Source organism: Erithacus rubecula (assembly GCF_903797595.1).
Source record: "Erithacus rubecula genome assembly, chromosome: 1".
Classification (NCBI taxonomy): domain Eukaryota; kingdom Metazoa; phylum Chordata; class Aves; order Passeriformes; family Muscicapidae; genus Erithacus; species Erithacus rubecula.
The window spans coordinates 68938263-68959668 of record NC_136658.1 but is presented as its reverse complement, the minus strand read 5'-3'; the positions used below and the strand labels follow the sequence as shown (position 1 = coordinate 68959668).

Genomic DNA, 21406 nt, shown 5'->3' with positions numbered 1-21406 from the left:
GTTCAGTGATAGTTAGAAACCCAAAGATTATCTAATTCCAACCCCCCTGCCGTGGGCAGGGACACGTTCCACTAGATCAAGTTGCTCAGAGCCCCATCCAGCCTGGTCTGGAGCACTGCCAGGGATGGGGCATCCACAGCTTCTCTGGGAAACCTGTTCCACTGCCTCCCATCCTCACAGCAATTTCTTCCTCATATCTGATCTTAACCTGCCCTCTTTCACTTAAAAAAATTCTCCCTTGTCTTGTGGAAGAATGGGTATGTTTGTGCTGTTGCACGGAAACACCCTGAGATATGAAAACAAAAAATGTAATCCTTAGACTGAAAATACTGAAAGTTCTTCCATCCTGAGGCTGAGCCGGGAGGGTGGGCGTGGCGTAAGGGAGCTGTGCTCCTTTTCTCCCTTCTAACAGAGGTGGTGCCAGCCGAGGCCGACGCGGTCGGAAGCTTGTGTGGGGGGATTACACCCCGTGTAGGATCCTCGCGGAGCAAAGCCAACCTTTATTAGAACCAAAAGCGGGGAATAAGGCGAGGCCGGGAAGCGCCCCTCAGGGCCGCCCCGCCTGGCGCCGCGCGGGCGTCACTGCGGGGGCGGGGCCGCGCCAGCGCTTCCTGCCCCGGCCCGGCCGGGAGCGGCGCGTGCGCGCTGCCAGGGGCACCCGAGGGCGAAGGGGCTCGGCCATGGCGGCCTCCATGATCTGCAGCCGGGTGGCGGCCGGGCTGAGGGGCAGCGGCCTCCGCGCCTCGCTGGGTTCCACCGCGGGGAAGGTAGCGGCCGCTCGGGAGCGGGGGTGGGCCGGGGCTGGAGCGGGGCCGGGCCGGCCGGGCTCGCGGTCGCGGTCTCTCCCTGCGGAGCGCCGGCGAGAGCAGCGCCCGTCTCAGCCCGCTGCCGCCGCCGTCCTGCGCTGCCCTGCGCCGGGGCTGGCCGCCCTGTGTCACCTCTGCTGTGCGGCCCCCCGCAGCCGCTGTTCTTGCTAGTGGCAAGTCTTCCCTGCGTGGTTCCTTGTCCCTTCCTTTCCAGCGGCCCCGTCCCCAGCTTTGCTCGGAAGTCCCCGCGTTTCCCCCTCCGCCGTCACCTTGCTCCTCGGAGGGGTCGGGCTGTGCCAGCTCAGCTCTAATTCCAGCTCGCAGCTCGCCAGCCTGTGCTCTCGGTTCCCGTGGATGCCATTCGTGGGCGCGGGCTTGTTCTTGGCTGCGGCGCTGGGGAGCGGTGGCACGGGGGAGCTCGGGAGGCGGCGGTGCGTGTGGCACGGTCGTGGCGCCGCTGCCCCTTTCTCTCGGGCCGCGCAGCGGGAAGGTCGCCCCGAGCGCCCCTCTCCTGTTACACGGAGCCTCCTTCCCTGCGCCGTGCCAGGGAAAGGGCGTCCTGCTTGGAGAAGGAATCCTGTGGAGGCTGCCCAGGCCCTGTCGCTTCGCTGGCTTGGAATGCTGTAGTAAAGCTCGTGTGTCGTCTGCTTGTTTCCTTTATTTGAAGTGAAATGAAGCCTTGAAAACTCCAGATTGTTAGAAGCTTCCTAATACAGGCTGATTTTTGCAGTGCTTGTGCCAGACATACAGGCAAAAAGTTTGTTTTGTATGTAAGTTTCTTCTGTATTCTTTTTACCATGAATCTTTTGGTTTCATCTATGTTAATAAATTAGCTGCATTCAGTAGGTTTCTTGCTTTGCTTGTGTATAAAATTAAGGTGTTATTTGCATAAAATTGCACAAAAGATGCAGTAAACTTTTGCATTTGTTGTTGTTTTGTGTGACAGTCCTTGTCAGTGCTAGTAGCTTCACCAGCTCTTTTCCCCTGCCCAATAAAATCTCACAAAATCAAATGCTGGGCCTGATATAAATGACTAATGTGGAAGTGTAGGATTAAATGTTCAGGTGTTTGCACTGGTGCACTATAGTATACTTGTTTAATATATAGATTTTTTTAAAACCTAAACAAAGAGGGTAGTGTTTCATAACAGTCACATTATTCATTTTGTTTTGGTTTTTTTTTCCTTTTTGTTATTTTCCTTCAGGTACTTGGTGGAAGTCCAGGAATACTCAATAATCATGGGTTTCAAGTGCAACAACAGCAGCAGAGGAGGCTATCACTCCATGAATACCTGAGCATGGGACTGTTGAAGGAGGCTGGCATTTCTGTTCCACATGGAGTGGTTGCCAATACACCAGATGAAGCTTACAAAATAGCAAAAGAAATAGGTATAATATTAAAAAGAACATATAGACATAGACATGGGATTGATACAGGCTGTACTTTTTCTGTGTTTGTTGGTAAGATGTTGCTTGGAGTTCTGAATATGCCTTCTCTTTAAGAGAGCCTTCCCTGTGAAGCAACCTCTTTGTTAAGAAGGAGTAGGTCAGGTATGAGTTCTGTTACCTTAGACTAATACAACTACTTCATTGAGGTGAGTAATAGACTCTGTACAAATGCTGGATTTCTTTCTGCTTCCAGCAAGGTTAGAGGAAATCTTGTGTGAATAATTTCATTGGTGGGGACAAGATCTTATGTAGAACAGAAGATGCAAACCATACTTTTCTTTAGACTACAAAAGAAGAGTAAAATTGTATTCCTTTGTGAGTGTACTTTTCTGGCAGAATGCATCTACTTCATACAGGAGGGGAGGACTTTGATGGCTTGTATTTATATGATAAATTCCTGGCTTGTTGATGAAAAAGTATCCAGTTTCATTTGCTGGGTTCTTAAATACTTAATTTAGAATTGAGCTTTAATTTAGGATTTGACTTTGCCCGTTAATTTCCCACTTTGCCTACAATGTGTCCTAGTTAAATCTTGTTAAATTTGGATTTAATATGGAAGTCAGCTTCTATTGAGTCAGGCTTTAGAAGGTAATGGTTTTTTTTTGGTTGGTTGATTTATTTGTTTGTTTGGGGGGGGGTTTCTTAGTTTAAAGGCTGGGAATTTTTTTCCCTCCCTGGAAAAACATATTAGGCATGTCACAAAGTTTTAGTGAAGGATATTGGTTGTCATATTACTTTCTCCTATGCAAATGCTCAGATCTCTATTCACCTCCAAATGGATACATTCATAATGATTCCTGAAGTCATAGGTTTTGTTGGATTCACTTCAGTTTTGTATGTAGATTTAATGTGAGAAATGAGATCTGAAAAAATGGTAATTTTTCTTTGTAGAGCAAATTATGCTGCTTTGTAATATAGAAAAGATTTGAAAAGCTGCTTTTACTTCAGACATGATGTCCCAGGTATTGTCAGATACCTTCTTTATCTTGTTTCTATTAGAAAGTAAGTGATACAAAATTGTAAACATTTCATTAATATGCAAGGAAGTTGCTAAAATACTTCTGAGAATGGTTTAATATCTCACGGGTATTGGTGGAGGAGAAGAGGAGAACCTTTGTCTATGGCTCTTTAATCAACAGCCCAGAAATTCATAGGTCAGGATTTCTTTGTTTTGTGTTTGCTCAGAGGGGGCTCCTGCAGCAGTGTGGGTATGTCTGGCTGCTGGTTTATAGCTCTGTGTCATCCCTGTGACATCACAGGCATGCCTCTTATCTGGAGTATGGGACTCTGGGCAATTTCTTGGGGATCAAAAGGATGAAGTTGTGAAGCGTGTGAGTTGACATCATTTGGTAAAGGAATTCAGGGCTTCTGGTTGTCAGCCAGATACTTTGTTGGAGTTGATGTGTAGTCAGCGCTGTGGCTTTCTTTGGTACTTGAGATGAAGAAGGGAAAACTTCCCGAAAGCAGAACACACACTTGAAGTTTTGAGGCATTACTCAAACATGTCCAGAACTCATTCTGAGTGGTGACATATTATTCTTTGCTCTGGTGTTTTGGATTTCTTTGTTTTTGTAGGCATTTAGTTGCTGGCTTTCATTTACTACTTAAAAAAAAAAAAAAAAAAAATCAACAAAATACAGACCAAAACAAACAAATCTCTGTCAGAATGAAAAAATTAACTTTTTTTGGTCCACCCACTCATTGTTTATTTTTGTTGCGTAGGAGTAGTTGCCAGTATATATGAAATTCTTTGTTTCTTTTTATATGCTTAACTGTTTTATCAAATATTTGTCTGGACCATAGCAATGACAGTTGGTAATACTCTCTGCTCAGTTTCCCTAGTGTTGATTCACATGTTCCTGGTAAATTTACACAGGGCAGATTTCTGACTAAAGGTTGAGTTTGGCATTGGATTTCTTCCCTTTTCCAAATACTTCCCTTAGAAATGGGCAAATTTTTATCCCAATGTATAGCAAATGCAAACTTTTCATTAACAGAGATTACCATTGGTTAGCTGTGGCTGTAGCTAAATCAGTGTTACATAAGCATCTCACTTAAATTTTGAAAAAATGAGCTAAGTTCTGTTCCAAAGCTTTGATAAGAGACTGCAGCATGCCTTGTTTGCCTTCAGGTTTATGGCTTGCTCTTAGCCATGTGTGCATTCCAGCTAGCACTGTGACCAGTTCTGGTTGAGAAGCTCATATGTGTGTGTTATCAAGAACATGACTAATGAAGTTGAAGACTGTTTGGTGAACAGATGCTTGATCAGGATGATGGCAGATAGCTAAGCAGCACACACTTATTTGAAATGAATATTGCTGTTTGTTAAGAGACACTTCCATATGTCCATATGCAATGTATTGTTGTAATTCAAGTTTTGATGCCTCCTGGTACCTTCCTCTGGTAACAGTTGAGTGGAAGGCAGTGACATATTTTGAGCTTGTCTGGGTTTTTTTAATAATCATAATGATTTGAGAAGTAAGACTTTTGAAGACATTAATATCTTGAAGTTGCTTTTATGTGCTGGTGGCTTTGTCAGGTTTTCAGGTAATGAATCCCACAGCTTTATGTGCATGGCAGACTGTCAAATTTTAGTAAAATATGAAGCTGTATAAAATAAAAGTAGTTGAGAGAGTGAGTGCAAAATATTTCACCTTTCTACATCAGAGTTCTTGAAAGAAGACTGAAAGCTCCTGGAATCGAGTCTGCTACTGTTGCTGTTGGAGTTTGAGGTCCAGTGCAACTCCATGTCTCTGTGGTTTATAAACAATGTTTTGTTTTGGTATGCTTTCTACAGAATGGCTCCAGCAAATGGTTTGGCTGTGTTCCTGCTGACAATTATGTGATTAATAGATTTTTTTCAGTCCTCTTAGGTTTTTTCAGTGTTACCAAAATTATTTAAGTACTTTTCAGTGTTATTTATTTTTTCGCCTGTTACTTAAACATACAACTTGTATCTGTTATAAAAACTTTAAAAAGTAATGTGTAAACCTGGCTACATTTATGAATAGAGTTTTTGATCCTAGGCTTGATGTAGTCAGAAATAAAGCTTAGTAGAATGTGTGCAACTGTTTTCTAGGGAAGTGCTAGCTGTTCCTTTATTAGCTCTTCAAAAGACATATTCCAGGCACTGTGGTAAAAAGCTGGGATGGTTTTCTCCTTAGGGTATGCCACACCCACCTTGGCTGTCTAATTTAAGTTTTTGGGGTTTTCTAGTCTATGTCATAATGAAAACTCATGTCTGTCATATTTTTATTTATAGTGTTGTTTTGCCATTATCAGTTTTCCTTGTTGGTGATTATCTGTCTGTTCCTGATGTCTTTTAGGTTGTCTGAAACACCCAGTTGCTCTGGGACATAGATGATGATCTAAGGCAGCAAACTTAAACAGAAATGCTCCAGGTGTTAAAAAACCCATGCAATTATGTTCCTACTTACCTGGTCAAAATCTCTAGATAAACAGCATTAATAGTTTAGAAACCAAACATTTACTTACATTCTGGCAAATCTTATTTTTTTTGGCACCTGAATCTTACATTTTGCTTCAGTCTTTGCTTTCTTCTGTAGCACTTCACTCCTTTGAAGTTAAAGTATCAAAATATATGGTCGATGATAATTCACTAATTAAAATCAACTTGTATAACCAGCACATTCAAATTTTGACCTCTGTATTTTAATTGCTCCTCTTAAGGAGTTGCCAAAACCTAACCTGTCTTGTGAGCTGATGACAAGCTTTTTGCAGTTGTTTAATGTCAGGAAGTATTTGTGTAGAAGATATTTTGTAATAGCACAGCATCTTGTTCAGTCTCCTGACTGGTATGGCCCTTTCAGTGAAAGTATGATGGTTCCTGGCACATAATCATTTCAATAGTTATGCTTTTGATTTCCATGCAGTGTGTTTTCCAACACTCAAAGTTTCAAAATGCTGAAAAAACGTGATTTTGAAATTAAAATTCCCCATAGCTGTACTTACTAAGGAAATGCAGAGAGTGTACTCTGAAGAGATTCTCTGCTCTGTTGACAGAATTAGGGTCAGCATATTATTTATGTTGACACTCCTATTTTTAGTTAAAAATCCATTTTTTCTCTTCCTAAATGCCAATAAATACACCTGTATTATTTAAACTTAGATTTTTGTATCTGTGCAACAAGAAAATATTAGTTTGTATTATAAATGGAGGATTACCTTTTCTGATACAAGAACTTTAAAGAACAGACTGAAGCAGAAGTTACAGGTCTGTCTCTCAGGATAAGTTTGCAGGTGAATGGTGGTTGAGAACTTCATCGATTGACACTTGGCGTTGCTAATCTGTCACTGCCCTTTACTGTTGAAGAAATTAGGCTTCTCTGGTTCTTCTGAAGGTGTCTGTAATGTGTGTAAAGCAGTACCTGTGCTACAGATAGTATTGGGCAGAGAAGTGACAATTAATGTCATTTGACAAAAGTCAAAATGGAAACTTGAAAGCAGAACCTTTTAATCAGGCCTATCTGCTGTAATCATTGGACTTTCTACTTGCACAGGAAACTTCAGAGATACAGTAGGACAATGACCCTTCTTGCCTCTTAGTAAGTTTATTAGAATATTGTATTTTTCATGGGTGTCTTTCTGCTTGCCTGCATGGATTCTTTCTTTCTCTCAGTTTGAAAGGTTAAGTTATAGAATTTCTCCTTACAAAAAAATAGGTAATAGTATTGTTAGAAGTGAAAATGGTTTTGTTTGCTGACTGTGTAACTCTCTCACTGTCTAGTTAATGATTGTTGAAGATGAAACCTGTAGTATTAGTAAATGTATATATTTTTGTTGTCCTGAACAGATGAATGCTAAATCAGTGTTCTGATTTCAGACAGCTGTTCTCATTGGTATCTACTCTTAATTTTCTAAGTATTTCTTAGTTTTTTCAGGCTATTGTACTTATATATGCTTTTAGGGTTGACTGCCATTTACATGGAAATGTGGTGCTTACCAGATGCTTGTTCTGAGAATCGTGGCCTTTAGCTTGGTTGCTCACATGAGTTCTACTGATATTCTTGTGCCCTGTGTTAAGGCTTTACAATTTGTTACTCCTGCTGAAAGCTGAAGTCCTGCTCACTGAAGTTCCTGTGTGTGTGCCTGTCACATGGTGCACAAATCTGCAGAAGCACTGTCTGTCTGCTGGATGAGCATTTGCCTTCAGGGAATCACTGTTCTGGTATGCTTCAAGGCATGATAGCACAAGTGCTTCTGCTGGCACAAGAAATGAGGCTGCAGTGAAAAGCTGAGGGCTGGAGGCAGGATGGGACTTCTAGTGATGTGTTTGCTGGCATAAACTGTGTAGGTATCTGCTCTAGGGCAGAAACCACTATTTTTCATTGAAACACAAGCCTAGCAGTATTTCAAAGCCACATAAGCAAAAAACAAGGACACAACTGTTGATACTGAGTAGAAAACCATGGTAGGTGCTGGTCTCCAAATTTTTTTCTTGGGTTGCTGTGTATCAACATTTCTTTCTTGTGTCAGATTGTGTGACAGTGCTGCTGCTGGAACACTGCAGATGAGGTCTGTGACCAAACACTTCCTCTTCATTTAGAGTACTTTTCGATTGTGGAGCTATGGGGAAAAATGTTTATTGAACAATGAACTTTCTGTGTGATGGGTTATGGTTTTCTTGGGACTATCTTAAATTTGTTTCAGGTACATCTGTGCAGCTTAATTGCTTGTAAGCATAGCTGCTCAAATTAACCTCTAACTTGTTTATGCAATCAAGCAGCTAGTTTTCAGTGCTGGAGGAAAACAATTTGCAGATCATTAGTAATCTGCTCATTTAATGACTCAGTTGTTGCATAAGGGTTAGTCCAATGATGTTACAGCCAAAACTGATTGTGAAAAATTAAAAGTTGTTTTTCTCACACTCTTTTGGATGTGTGTTGACAAAATACTATAATGCATAATAATAACATTTTAAAGAGATACTTTTCAGGATCAGAGAATTGATGCATTTAGCCTGCTACTCTGCCTAAGAACAAAAGAATGTACTATTTAAGGCAATTCTTAGCCTGCCTGTTTTTGCAGTCCATTACTCTGCATTTTCCCTCAGCATTCGTATTTTTTTGTCTTAAGAATATCAGAGAGAATGCCTCCGCCCAGTTCATCTCTCTGGCAGGCTTCCTTATATTTTATATAAAGAAGGGTCTTTTACGCTTGCACTTTTAAAAAACTGACTTCCTTGGTAGATAGTGTTTGTTTTTGGATGGTGTAGAGCAGAAACCAGTGAATGATTTACATGTAGTCGTGTGTTCTTGCTCTGTCCATCACAGGTATGGCTGAAGACCAAAATCATGTTCTTGCTTTCTTCTCCTTTGTTAGATTTAAGGATGTGCTAAACTCATAATCTTGTAAGGGAATCTCTTCATTTCAGTGATCATCTTAGGTACTAATTTACTTTTATGCCCAGACCTAAATATGTTCCAGCTGAGATCTTGCCAGAACTTTAGTTGGGATCTCATTTGACTTTTTCAGATTCTGGTGTTTGTTACTAGGAGGAATAATTGCTGCAGAGAAGGTGCCTGGGGGTGAACTTCATGGCTTTTCTGAAAACTCTGTAGATGCACCTTTTTATCTTCTCAGCTTAGTGTAGGAGATGGAAAACAAACTTTGTACTTAAAGTAATTGCATAAAAGTTGTCTTGTGTGACTGTTACAAAGTATTGTAACTTGATTGTCAGTAAAAAATAGTTATCTTCAGGAACTGAATTAAATATTAGAGTCATACATTGTAGTAAATCAGTATGTACTTGTGTGTTTATAACCTTTATTCCTCCTTTGCAAAAGAGCTTTAAAATCATGTGTGAATTCAGAGATCTGTTGTTAGGTAGACGTTCAAGAAGTAAAATCAACAGATAGCTAATTGGGAAGAGTGACTTGAGTCTTCTGCTTATAGCCACCCTAGCATATGTTGTGATTTGAGTTCAGTTTCACCTGTCCAGGCAGGACATGGGTCAAAATAGGAACCAGCACAACTTTTGGTCTGTGCTTGGTTTATGTGCTAGTTTTGCTTGAATACTCTAATTTTTCTTAGGCAGTTCCATGGTTCCCTTTTAACATCCAAAGGAACAGCAAGTTCGTTTTTGGCTTGGGAATATCAGAGTGGCTCAGCTGATGGTGGAATGAGAAAAAATGGGATGTGCTGAACAAATGTCAGTGGGAAAGCTCTTAAACATTTTGCAGTCTAGCTGCTGTCTGTACTCTGTGTAAGCAGACTTGAATAATAACTCAGAACTTCAGGTTTAGTTTGGTTTTTTTTGACTTGATGAACTCTTTTTCTTTGCTTTTTTTGGTCCTTCAATGACGATTCAGAATATTCCAGTTGATTTTTGTTATATTCTCACACTTTACTGTTTAAACTCAAATGCCCAGTTTCCCCTAACTAGAAGAATATTTTGTAAAGGATTTTTAAACAGTTAAAGCAAACTAAAGGGCTTACTTTCCCTTCTCTGGGGAAACCAGTGGGTTTGTTTAGGCCTCTGACTTCTGCAAAGCTCTCAAGCCTATGCATTAGTGCTATGCTCTATGTAAGCCAGAGTGGACCTGGCAAGCAGGCTTGGCTAAGTGCTATAGTTACATACCATTGCTGGGAAGGTTATGATTTACAGGTAAGGGTGTTTGAGGAAAACCTTGCATATGGTGTGTCAGACAGTCAATTTGATCTTGTTAAAAATCTGTGAGGTGCTTACTATTTCTTACCAGGTGCTTAATCATCCATGACTCCAACATGTATTAAAGATGATCAGAACACCAGCATTTTTGGGTACTAACTCACCAAAGTTTGTTCACAGAACAGCCTAAAGCTGCAAACTGTGGATTGTTTGAGATTTTTGGAACAATCTATATGAATTACAATATAGGCATCGATTCACATGTGTATGTTTTGAATGGTGGGCTTGGAGAAGGGGGATAAAATTAAAGCTGCCTTTGTTATTCTACCTGAAGTAATTTGTTTTAGTAGTCAGATGACAAATTTTTGGATTTTCTTTCATTCTAGGTTCAAAAGATATTGTGGTAAAAGCACAAGTTTTAGCTGGTGGTAGAGGAAAAGGAACATTTGAAGGTGGCCTCAAAGGAGGAGTGAAAATAGTTTTTTCGTAAGTTCTTTCTAAATTATCCAATCCAGTGGAAAAAACTTCAATGTTTCACATTATGGATTGAACCTATTGCTTTCTTTAAAACTAGTGTTTAATAATTAACCTTAAAATAACAAAAATTAGAGAAGACTTTTTTATTGCTACTTCTGTTTTTACAGCAGTTTCTTTGTCACATTCTGACCTTCTTTTATTCTAGTCCAGAAGAAGCAAAAGCTGTCTCCTCCCAAATGATTGGAAAGAAGTTGTTTACCAAGCAGACAGGAGAGAAGGGCAGGATATGCAATCAAGTATTTATCTGTGAGCGCAGATATCCCAGGAGAGAATACTATTTTGCAATAACAATGGAAAGGTCTTTTCAGGTGAGTAATATTAGAAATAGAACTAAACTAATGAACTTGTTACAACTGGATTTTTTAAAAAATAAGCAAAACTGTTTATTGTACTGTTCACTTGCTTTTGCAAATTAGAAGCATACAAGCTAAATTTTGTTTTCCAGTGTATCTGACTATATGACTGACTTTGTTTTTAAATGTTATAAAGATGTAACACTACAATTTGAATTTACAGAATAATAAATGGGTATTGGTAGCATCAACTGAAATTCAGAGACACATGGCCAAAGGGGAGATGGGCAGAATAAGGGGATAATTTTCATTTTGGTTTTAATGTGCGTTTGCCTACCAGATTATGCAATTTAGTTTAAAAACAGAGCTATACATGTGCATGTGCATGTACCCCCTATTTTGGAGTGTCAGAAACAAGATCAGAGACAGTGTTGTGGAAGAGCAAATGGTCCTGCATAAATCCAGCATACTTTTTCTCCAATGTGTGAAGGTTCCTAGAGGTGCAGTGATGTGTCCCTTGATTTTGAGAGTGTTAGTAGCTAATTGTTATACTAATGCTGTCCAGGAAATGGCTAAGGAGATTTGAGCCTAGAGGTCTGTCTTCAGAGCTTTTAGGAAATTGAAAGTCAGTCTTTTCTGCATGTATGGGCTGTATGTGTGGATGCATAGTCTTTTAGGCTGCAGTTCAAATGTGGTTACTGAAATGTGTCTGTGTTCTGACAGGCAAGTGTTCTATTTGGAGCATAGGAGATAAATTGCTAACTTTAATGAAGCCTGGATTTGGAACAGATCTTGGAACTTTATTTGCTGAAGCTCAGAAAAACTGGGTTTGGTCTGTTCAGATGCTTAAGAGTTTGCAGAGGCAGTGGTTTTGGTAATTAGGGGATATTTAGGTATGAACGAAATAATTTCCTGTGGAGGAATGAGAAATCTAGTCTTACTCTTTTTTGGTAGCCATATTAGGAATTAATATTTGTTCGTTTTTCTTCCTCAGTAGTGTTCTTTTTGATAGGGAAGTATCAGTTGTGTTGAATTATGTGACTTGAGCACCTCTGTTGTGATGTGTGCTGGAATAGAGCAGGGAAGGTTCAAAAGTTACCGTATGCACCACCAGGTGGCATTAAAATGCTGTAAATGAACAGACTTTAGAATTAAAATTATGTAAGCAATAACCAAGGATGCTTATGGAAATAAAATTTACTGTAACTGATTGAAGCAAATTAAGTAAAGAAGGGAATCATGTTTTCATGACTTGTTCTTGCTCTTGTATAAAAGAAATCTTATTAGAACATATTGATCATACTGTGTGGGTTGTTGCCTTTTGATAGGGATGTGCTTTGTTTTTACTGCTGACTTTATAAGTCATGTTTTTAGATGTGCTTGTATTTACTGTAACTTGTATAGGATGCTTAGGATGAGGAAATGCCTTTCAAAAGAAGAAAGTATGAAGGTTGAATAGCACATAGTGTTTATTCCTGATGTTGTTGAAAACCTTTTCCTTTAAGGAGGGAAAAATGATTAAAATAGTCAGCTGAAACTGGGACTCTATGACTTGGATATTGTTCACCTGTAGAGGTTTGTGTTTTAAGCCAAACTGTTCACTTTGGTCAGTTCCATGGAACGATGAGTTACTTTATGGTCAGTTTGTAGCTGACTAATAGTTCAAGATAAGAATATCCAAAAATGTTCATTGAGTTGAAGCTTGTTATTAGATGCAGGATATTTATGCCAGCTATGTATTTCCATTTGGAAGGATGGTAGTGGGAGAGGAGTGGCATGGTTATTAAGCATGTTCTCTGAGCTGGTGTCACATTTTCTATAATTAATTGTTAGCAGTTATACTTTAGTCTTTGAGTTCAGCTGATAGGAAATGCTGCCTTAGTACACCCATGGTCATAATCCATGCACGGGTGGTGATAAGGGAAGGTTGATTCAAGGGATCCAAGTATGTCTTTACTGTGAACTGGAGAAGAGATTTTAGGTTCCATGGTAGTGAGTCCTTCATGTTTTTGTTGAGATTTGGCTTTTTAAAAAATAAACTCAGCTGCAAATGCTGTCAGTGCTGGTTTCTTAATTTCTTTTTATTAATGGGTAATTGAGAGCTATTTTGTTTTGCTATGACTTACTTTCAGTTCAGTAACTTTTGTTACTGGACGTTGTGATCTTACTGAGCAGATATGGTTTACATTAATTTATCACTAAGTTCTGCAGACCTCCATTTGTCCTTGGAGTTGAAGCATGGCAGAAAGAATGAATGAATGCCTGGTATTCAATCTGTGTTTGTGTAGGAGTGAGTAAAGAAGATGGAGGTGAGAAGGTAGTGACACTTTCTCTGGTGACACCTGAAAGATAAAATGTGTGTGATTATGAAGTTGAGTCTTTCTATCAAAATTTGAAAATAGTGTGTCGGTGTTAATTGTTTTGCTATGCTTTATAGAGGAAATTTTTCCTTGTTAAAAGAAAGTGGACCTCACATACACTTTACATTTGGAAAGTATTAAAAGGTTTTGTATGGAGGTATTGAATAGATAGTAACACTCTCTTCAGAGCATAGAACAAAAGTGCTCAAATAAATTTTTTTCCAACAAAAAAGGTTTTATTGCTGTGAAGTATCCTATGGTATCTAATGGGAAGAACTGTGTTTCAATTGTGTGGTATAAATGTACTTATGCCTTTTTTTTGCTTTTTGTTCTAGGGTCCTGTGCTGATAGGCAGTTCTCAGGGTGGTGTTAATATTGAAGATGTTGCTGCAGAGAATCCTGAGGCGATAATTAAGGAACCCATCGATATAGTAGAAGGCATAAAAAAGGAGCAAGCTGTTAGGGTAATTGTTTAGTGGGAAAGTACCCATTACTGAGGATGGGAGGGTTGCTTCTAATTTTTGTAGAGGGTGTAGAGAGCATTCAACTACTGAGTTGTCTTAAACCCTTGTTTGAAACAGATTTGAACTAGGAGATATTTAAGTGTTTTGAGCTAAATCAGTGTAAATCCAACTGCATGGCAGTACTTTATTTAGCTTTTGTACAGCTGTGCAAAGGCACATCAGGATAAATTTTTATTAGCCAATTTTTAGGATAAGTGCAGTATTCTGTATTGAAAACAATCTGTTCAAACGGAAGTGAGTTTGGATTTGTAGATGTAGAACCTGCCTTGTCTTTTGGGGGAAAAAAAGCCAAATGACATTGAGATAATACCTAAAGAGATACCTGAGACACCCTAACATGAGTTAACAATAACCATTCATTTACTTTCAGCTTGCCCAGAAAATGGGATTTCCTCCTAATCTGGTGGATGAAGCAGCTGAAAATATGATCAAATTATATAATCTCTTTCTGAAATATGATGCTACCATGATAGAAATAAATCCTATGGTGGAAGATGCATCAGGAGTTGGTAATGTTTCTTATTCCTACTCTTCATGTAACACCTTGACATTTTTGTAAATCTTGGTTGCTTCTTATTGATGAAACTTCAGCTGTATACAGCAAGAGGGGTTAGCATTAACATGATGTGTAAAAAGACAAATTTAATAAACAGATAAATTAAAAAATCTAAATATAGTAGGAATCTGCTCTGAATTGATGAGTATGATCGTAAGTGTAAGTAGCTTCCTTTTCTAATTTTTAAATTTTTAATAAAGAGTGCATTTACCCAGGATGAGGGATTCCTAGAAATCAGATGTTTTCAAAATTCATAAATTGAAACTTGAGCCATCTTATGTATCCAAAATTGGTACTGTGATGATAACCAGAATAGCAGCAACTATGAGAAATCTCCTGCCTTTATGACTCAGGCGTTTGAATAACTGATGGAGTGTGATATATTGAAAGACTGTAGGGCTTTAAGTAATATCTTGATGTTTATCAAGATTTTAGCAATCCAGTTGCAGAAGTTATTTAAATGTTCAATCACAGCCAATTCCACTGTACAAAAAATAAACCTGTAGAGAGTATTGGTACTTGAATTCAGATACAACTGTTTGAAATTTAAATATGAAAGTATCTCTTTCAAGGAAATGTGCTATTACTGTTACTGGGGTAACAGTAATTTTCTTTTTAATAATGCTTCAGTGATCAGTACAGACCAGTCTTTCCCATCTGTTTCTCATGCCCTGTTGTTTTTATATCATTTTCACTGAGGGATAGAAATGAAGTGATACATTTGTACAGACAGGAACTTGGTTCTGATGTAAAGAATACTGTAGGTTTTCTGCTTGCTAAATCTTAAGTAAATTTACTTCTCTGTGCTTTTTGCTAACACTTTTTCTTCCAGCTCAGACACTTCTTCATTGTGTTTCTGTGTGCTTGCAGTCATGCACACATTACATATGTTTATTCTAAAAGAAAAAACCTAAGATGGATTAAAAAATTAGAGACCTTCTGTAAAGATTGGTTTTATGCTAATTGCTTATGGTAGTGCATTTTCCCCCTTCTTTTCCAGGCTGCAGTGTAATGTGAGAGAATTTGCCAAGATTTGACAAACAGCTTGTAAGCCTTTTTGGGTTTAGAGTGTCTCAGGAAACAGTTATCTTCCCTTTTTTTGAGTCACTGATTATATGGGGAAACTGGAGAGAATCTTGTATTTATTGACAGTGGTACCTGTGTCTTTTTAGCAAAACTTTGTGTTTGGACTGCATGCCAAGTTTGACTTAACATACTTCGACATGTTCATGTATTCTAATATTAAGTGATGGTTAGTAATGATAAGTTTTTTCTCTTTCAGTGATGTGTATGGATGCAAAGATAAACTTTGACAGCAATTCAGCTTATCGTCAGAAGAAGATCTTTGATATGCAGGATTGGACACAGGAAGACCAAAGAGACAAGGATGCTGCAAAAGCAGATCTCAACTATATAGGGTTGGATGGAAACATAGGCTGCTTAGGTATGTACTTTTTAATGAATTTTAGATGGCCTAGTGAATGTATAAACTGAATTCCTAAATGTTATCTTTATTCTCATATAGTCAATGGTGCTGGTTTGGCTATGGCCACAATGGATATAATTAAACTTCACGGCGGAACTCCAGCAAACTTCCTTGATGTTGGTGGTGGTGCTACAGTGCAGCAAGTGACAGAAGCCTTTAAGCTTATTACCTCTGATAAAAAGGTGAGGGAAGAGTTGGCATATCAAGGTCCTACACAGTGCTAAAACAGGCAATGATCTGGAAGACAATGCTTAGTGCATGTTCTCCAGAAAACATGTTTTTATAAGCACAGAACTAGAAAGAAAGAAGGTGGAAATCTTAGCTTAATCTTGGTGCAGATGAAGGAGGCCTAATGATCTACTGAATTTTTTTACCTTTTTAAGTAATTGGGTTTTTGGCTGTGAGTTGACAGTTTCACATCTTCTGGTTGAAATTGCAGCTGTATTTGAATCTTCCCAGAAACCTTGGAGTCTGAAGCTCTCACTGCTGTTTAAACAGAAATCAGAATTCAGTTGGTTTTGCACTTTTTTTTTTTTTTTTTTTTTTGGACCAGTTTTACAGCTGGGTCTGTGTTTTGTGTAGAGTTGTAGAGATGAATATTTGCTGTGCTGTGCACAAGCAAGTTTCTAAGGTACTGGTTCTATGTAATGTAAGATAAAATAACTTCATAAGGGGCTTGGAAGGGCTTTAATACTTATCCTATTAAAATTTATCAGAAGTGCTTGAATATTATTAAAATAATAAATTAGTTGCAACTAGAAGAATGGCTTTCCCATGAAAATAATATGAAGGCTGGATTGATGGTCTACATAGAGATATTTATCCTTGGGGAACTTGGCAATTTATGGCTTTTTGAAAATAAAGAAAATTATATTAAAAGGGGTAACTGTAAAAGGTGGGAATGACTTGTGAGACCTGCTAATGATAATGCTGCTTTTGTACCACTTGCTCATCTTTGGAAAGGGCCAGAAACAAATAGTGAATGATATTCCAGAGGAGATTAGTCTCTTTCTCAGTGGGAAGATTTATTATAAAGTGCAGGGTCTAAAACACACTCCAAGAGTGTTACAGAATCATTTAATCATTTGGAAAAGACCTTTAAAATTGGGTCCAACCATAAGTCTAACACTGCCCAGTCCTGCACTAAACCATGTCTTTAAGCACCACATCTACAAGTCTTAAATACCTTCAAGGTTGGTGACTCAGCCACTTCCTTGGCAGTCTGTGCCAATGATTAACAACCCTTTTGGGGAAGAAATTTTTCCCAATATCTAATCTAAAACTCTCCTGGTGCAATTTGAAGCCATTTCCTCTTATCTTACTGCTTGTTACTTGGGAGGAGAGAGAACACCACCTTGCTACATCCTTTCAGGCAGTTGTAGAGAGTGAGCCTCCTTTTCTCCAGGCTAAACACCTCCAGCTCCATCAGCTCATCCTCATAAGCCTTGTTCTTTCGTCATGTTTTTTCAGCAGATTGAGGGAGCAATGAGGGACACAGTCACAGAGCACCCGAATTACAGCGAGAAGAGAAGAAACAAAAAGCCTTCTGAGGGTTGCTGATTTGGGAAAAGTTTTTGCAATGCAGATTCTCTGCTGATGTATGGACAGAGGGTGTCCAAAAAAGACTTCTTAAGACAACTTTTCCTTTCTGCTTTCTTTCAGTTACACACTATTTTACAAAAAAAACCAGAAACAAAACAGCAACAAAAAGCTATAGCTGGGATTCTGGTGCTGAAACTCAGAGCAGTGCAGCCCACTGGTGTCACAGCCTGCACTCAGGGATCAGTGCAGGGCTTTTTTGGAACAGCCTTCTGAGGTGCCAGTCTAAGTTGCCCATTAGTAGCAGGAGCAAGAACAATGTCACACAGATGAGATGCTCTGATCTATCTCATATAATTGCAAGATAACGGGAACCAAGTTACTGTTCGTGAACCAGTTGCACAGGAATGTTTTGTTGAGTTTGTTTTGTCATCTAAGGCTCTTTACCCATTTTGATTCCTGCTTTGTTTCGTCTTCCATCTCTTGACCATGGTTCTTTTTACCCTTCTTTTCCACCACTTCAGTTCCCTTAACTGCTGGCTAAACCCTGCTGAATAAAATGTTTTTCAAATATCTTAGCTCTACACATGTTGGCTTTTAAGTAAACTGTGTAAACAGGATCTTGTGTATGAGTTTTAAAAATTTTCTGTTTTCAGTATTTGGAGTTACTAGTGTGGGGGTGCCTCTGTTAGAGTACTGTTAACAATGGAAAGATAGAGTTGACAAATACCATTTCCTGAAGTACCTGCTCTGCTGTATGTCACTCTACAGTACTGTACTTGGTTGATGGTGTTCTGTAGAGCAGAAATGTTCTGTCTTTTGCAGAGTTCCTTAATGCAGTTAAAGATCTTGAATTATCCTTAGACTGAAGGCTGTGGGCTGTTTTCACCTGATGTGTCTCTGGCCATTTTTAATGTGAATATTGTCATTGATTCTGTAGGTACTGGCTATTCTGGTAAATATTTTTGGTGGCATTATGAGATGTGATGTTATAGCACAAGGCATCGTTACGGCAGTAAAGGATTTGGAGCTGAAAGTCCCTATTGTGGTACGGTTGCAAGGTGAGTGTGCTTCATATATATTTTCATGTATTTCTCTCTAATTGGCAGATGTTACTGAGCTTACATACTGTATAGCAAGCTGCCTGTGAGTTGAAGTCAATGGAGAAATAAAGCAAACCTTGAATTTAGATGGTGAGGATTGGAAAGTTAATAAAGAGACTTCCTGCTTTTTAACTACTAGTGTTGTTTTCCAGATTTATTAACTAACTTCTGGAACAGGCTTCATAGAAGTATGAGACTAGTAGGTAGTAGCAGTAGTAATCTCCTGTTCAGTAAGAATGGCATTTTACCTGTTTCTGTAGGTACACGAGTTGATGATGCCAAAGCTTTGATAACAGCTAGTGGCCTCAAAATCCTTGCGTGTGATGACTTGGATGAAGCTGCAAAAATGGTAAGAGAGCTGGTTATGATTATTCCTTTCAAACATAACATCTGTTGCAGAGGATTGGAAAGTCAAAACTCCATTCAATCAACTACAGATAGCTCAGGATAAATCCCATTGCCTATTGCCACCAGTGCCTGAAGCAAATATTTTACAAGTTAGTAGGTGCATTATTTGTCAGGGGAGCAACTATGCAGTCAAAAGCTATTAAACCTCACAAACCAAAACTGGATCAATGATCAGGTCAGCCACTCCCCTTAGAGCTTAACTTTATTAATTGGGAGAAAATACTTAAATTGAGGTGGCTGAGAAATGCAATGTAGCACTTTCTTTTATCAACCACTGTATTTCAGTGTGCATGAATTATAGTTGATCATTGTGTGGCCTCATAAGATAATTAGATATTCAGATGTTCAGATATGCTGTCTCGTATGTGTGTGTGTTGCTTTGCTTTGTTTATGAAAAAGAAAGTTGTACCAGAAATGTATAGCAAAAAAATTAGACGATACCTGGTGGATTTTGTGTCATGGGAAAGCTTAGGATTTTTTTTTCCCAAAGAACCACTTACTCAGTTATAACATTTTATTCTAAGCAGGAAGTAATTCCAACAGATTTAGAGTCATTATGCAGGAGAAGATGAGGCTCCTTAAGGTATCAAAATAGGATACAGAAATGCTTGCAACAAAAGCTCAGGGGAGAAATGGCTTCTAGATATATATAATTTCTTGAGTGACCACCTCAATACCTTGCAAAATAACAAGGTGGAACACTAAATTTAAAACTTAGCATTTTATCAAGATACCTTGTTATAAATGAGAAGCAGATTTTTTTAACTCCATGAGATTTTTTTTAGAAGACTTGATTATCTTTCATTTAAAAGCGATTAAGAAGTACTGAGCTAAATAGTAATCCCACCCCTAATTCCCTCTAGTATCTTACTGGTATTATTTAGTTTAAAAAGATTGATCCAGCTAAGTCAAGTTAGAATTGTTTTGAAATTTAGTCTTTATTTTCTGTTTTTCAGGTGGTGAAGCTGTCTGAAATAGTAAGCTTAGCAAAACAAGCTCATGTGGATGTTAAATTTCAGTTGCCAATTTGATCTGGGAAATGTCATGCCAGTGTCTAACACGTTTTCTGAAATACTGTGTTCTGTGGGAAATTTTTAATTTTTCTTTTGTTTGGAGGTTTTGATTGACAGGCGCACAAACTGAAGCATGTGGTCTTTCATGTTAACATTCAGAATGGTCAGAATTCTTGTAAAAGTGTGTATTGCTGATATTTACTCTTTCTTAGTTGTTATTCTCAAGCCTCCAGCTTCTGCTGCAGAATGTCACTTGCAATATACTTCTGCGCTGTCCAAAGTAAAGCTTCTGGTTGAAAAAAAATAATTATTCTGAATAAATTTTGAAGTTACTTTACTTGTAAATTTGTATTAGCCTTCTTTAAAAGTAAATATGACTGGATTATCTAGTTGTCCATGTGGAAAAATGTATTGAAACGGTATTTTATGTTGGAGACATTTGTACTTAGCAGTATAATGGACATGAGCAAACCAATCATTATTTATGAACAGATGCATTTGAACTTGATCAGAAATATTTTTGGAAGTCCTTCATTGAAGTGGCTGGTAACTCTTCTGGACAACGTGTTAAATCACTACAAAATATACTGTAGCACTTAGATTTTCACAATTTCTGGTCCTCATGAAAGAGCATTGTGTAGTTTTATATACAAGCAAGCATTTACCAAGCTTCAAGGAGACAGGATAAATAGAGAATTAAAATGTCTATTGTACATCGCTAATAAAATTGTACATGAATAAAATATCTCTAAAAACTTTTACTGTCTTTCTTTCATATGTTACCATTTTGATAAATTATGGTTTAATCCCTGACTATATGCAATTTAAGACAGCAAACTAACACCTTTTTAGGAGTAAAGTTGTATTGCCACATGTAAATGTTTTTCCTCCCTGAAATGCACTGTGTGATTAAAACCATGTGAACTCTTGTTGAAAAGCTTGGACAGATACCATACATAAACTCTTACTAAAATATAACTCATCTCTGCACAAATAAATATGCAGAAAAATGTTACTTCTTGGGGAAGTACTGCTTCTACTAACAAATATCCCATTAGTTTTGTGACTTTGCATTTCCACGTTACACTGGCTTTGGAACTTGGATGATGATCCATTTACTGTTTAGTTTCCAAATGAACACTCATTTTTGTTTGTATTTAGGCTTTTTTGTTTGAAATGTTATTTTCTTGGCTAATGGTAGTGTAGTTTTATCTGGAAATAATGAAGCCGCCTCTGGTGGGAATTCAGAATGGGAAATTGTACAGTTATGAACTAAGGACTAAAAAGGATTATATGAAATGTGGGAAAATCAATTGTGTGGTTATGAAAAAGTGGGGTATTAAATAAGAACTTTATACTAGCATGGTGTATTTCAGTGATCTTGTTTTGGCTGTAGTAAAGAAAATCAGCAGAAGTTAAACTCTCTCCAAATTTCGGTTGGATTGTTTTTGATCCTGACTATTCTCTCACAACTAAATACTGTGTGCTGTTGATCCAGCCTGCTAAATGGGCCTTGTGGATGTGCTTGGAATTGCTTTTATTCAGTAGCCTTGAATTGAATTGCAAAGATGACTGGTTTGAATACATCTGTTAAGCATTGAATAATTTAGAGAATATAATTAATTTTTAGCATGTGTGTTTACCTCTAGCTTTTTAAAATTTACTTTGAAATCTCTGTGAACTGCTAATGTTAAATGGAAATT

At 38.3% G+C, this 21406-nt stretch overlaps 1 protein-coding gene across 1 annotated transcript; it reads left to right on the top strand.

Moving 5' to 3' along the window:
- The first annotated feature begins 532 nt into the window (after positions 1–532).
- On the top strand, positions 533–20462 carry SUCLA2 (succinate-CoA ligase ADP-forming subunit beta). Its single transcript, XM_079318940.1, has 11 exons — positions 533–767; positions 2011–2194; positions 10271–10370; positions 10567–10729; positions 13410–13538; positions 13969–14107; positions 15437–15598; positions 15680–15822; positions 18120–18240; positions 18543–18631; positions 19647–20462. Exons 1-11 carry the CDS (start codon positions 681–683, stop codon positions 19719–19721), a joined length of 1392 nt encoding a protein of 463 aa, XP_079175066.1. The 5' UTR covers positions 533–680; the 3' UTR covers positions 19722–20462.
- Positions 20463–21406: the final 944 nt, after the last annotated feature.

What these genes read in the sequence shown, in the direction of transcription:
- SUCLA2 (XM_079318940.1), top strand. Translation starts at nt 681, where the DNA reads ATGGCGGCCTCCATGATCTGCAGCCGGGTGGCGGCCGGGCTGAGGGGC. An exon ending in CAAAATAGCAAAAGAAATAG is followed by an intron (nt 2,195 to 10,270) that starts GTATAATATTAA and finishes CTTTCATTCTAG; the next exon opens with GTTCAAAAGATATTGTGGTA. An exon ending in TGGATGAAGCTGCAAAAATG is followed by an intron (nt 18,632 to 19,646) that starts GTAAGAGAGCTG and finishes TCTGTTTTTCAG; the next exon opens with GTGGTGAAGCTGTCTGAAAT.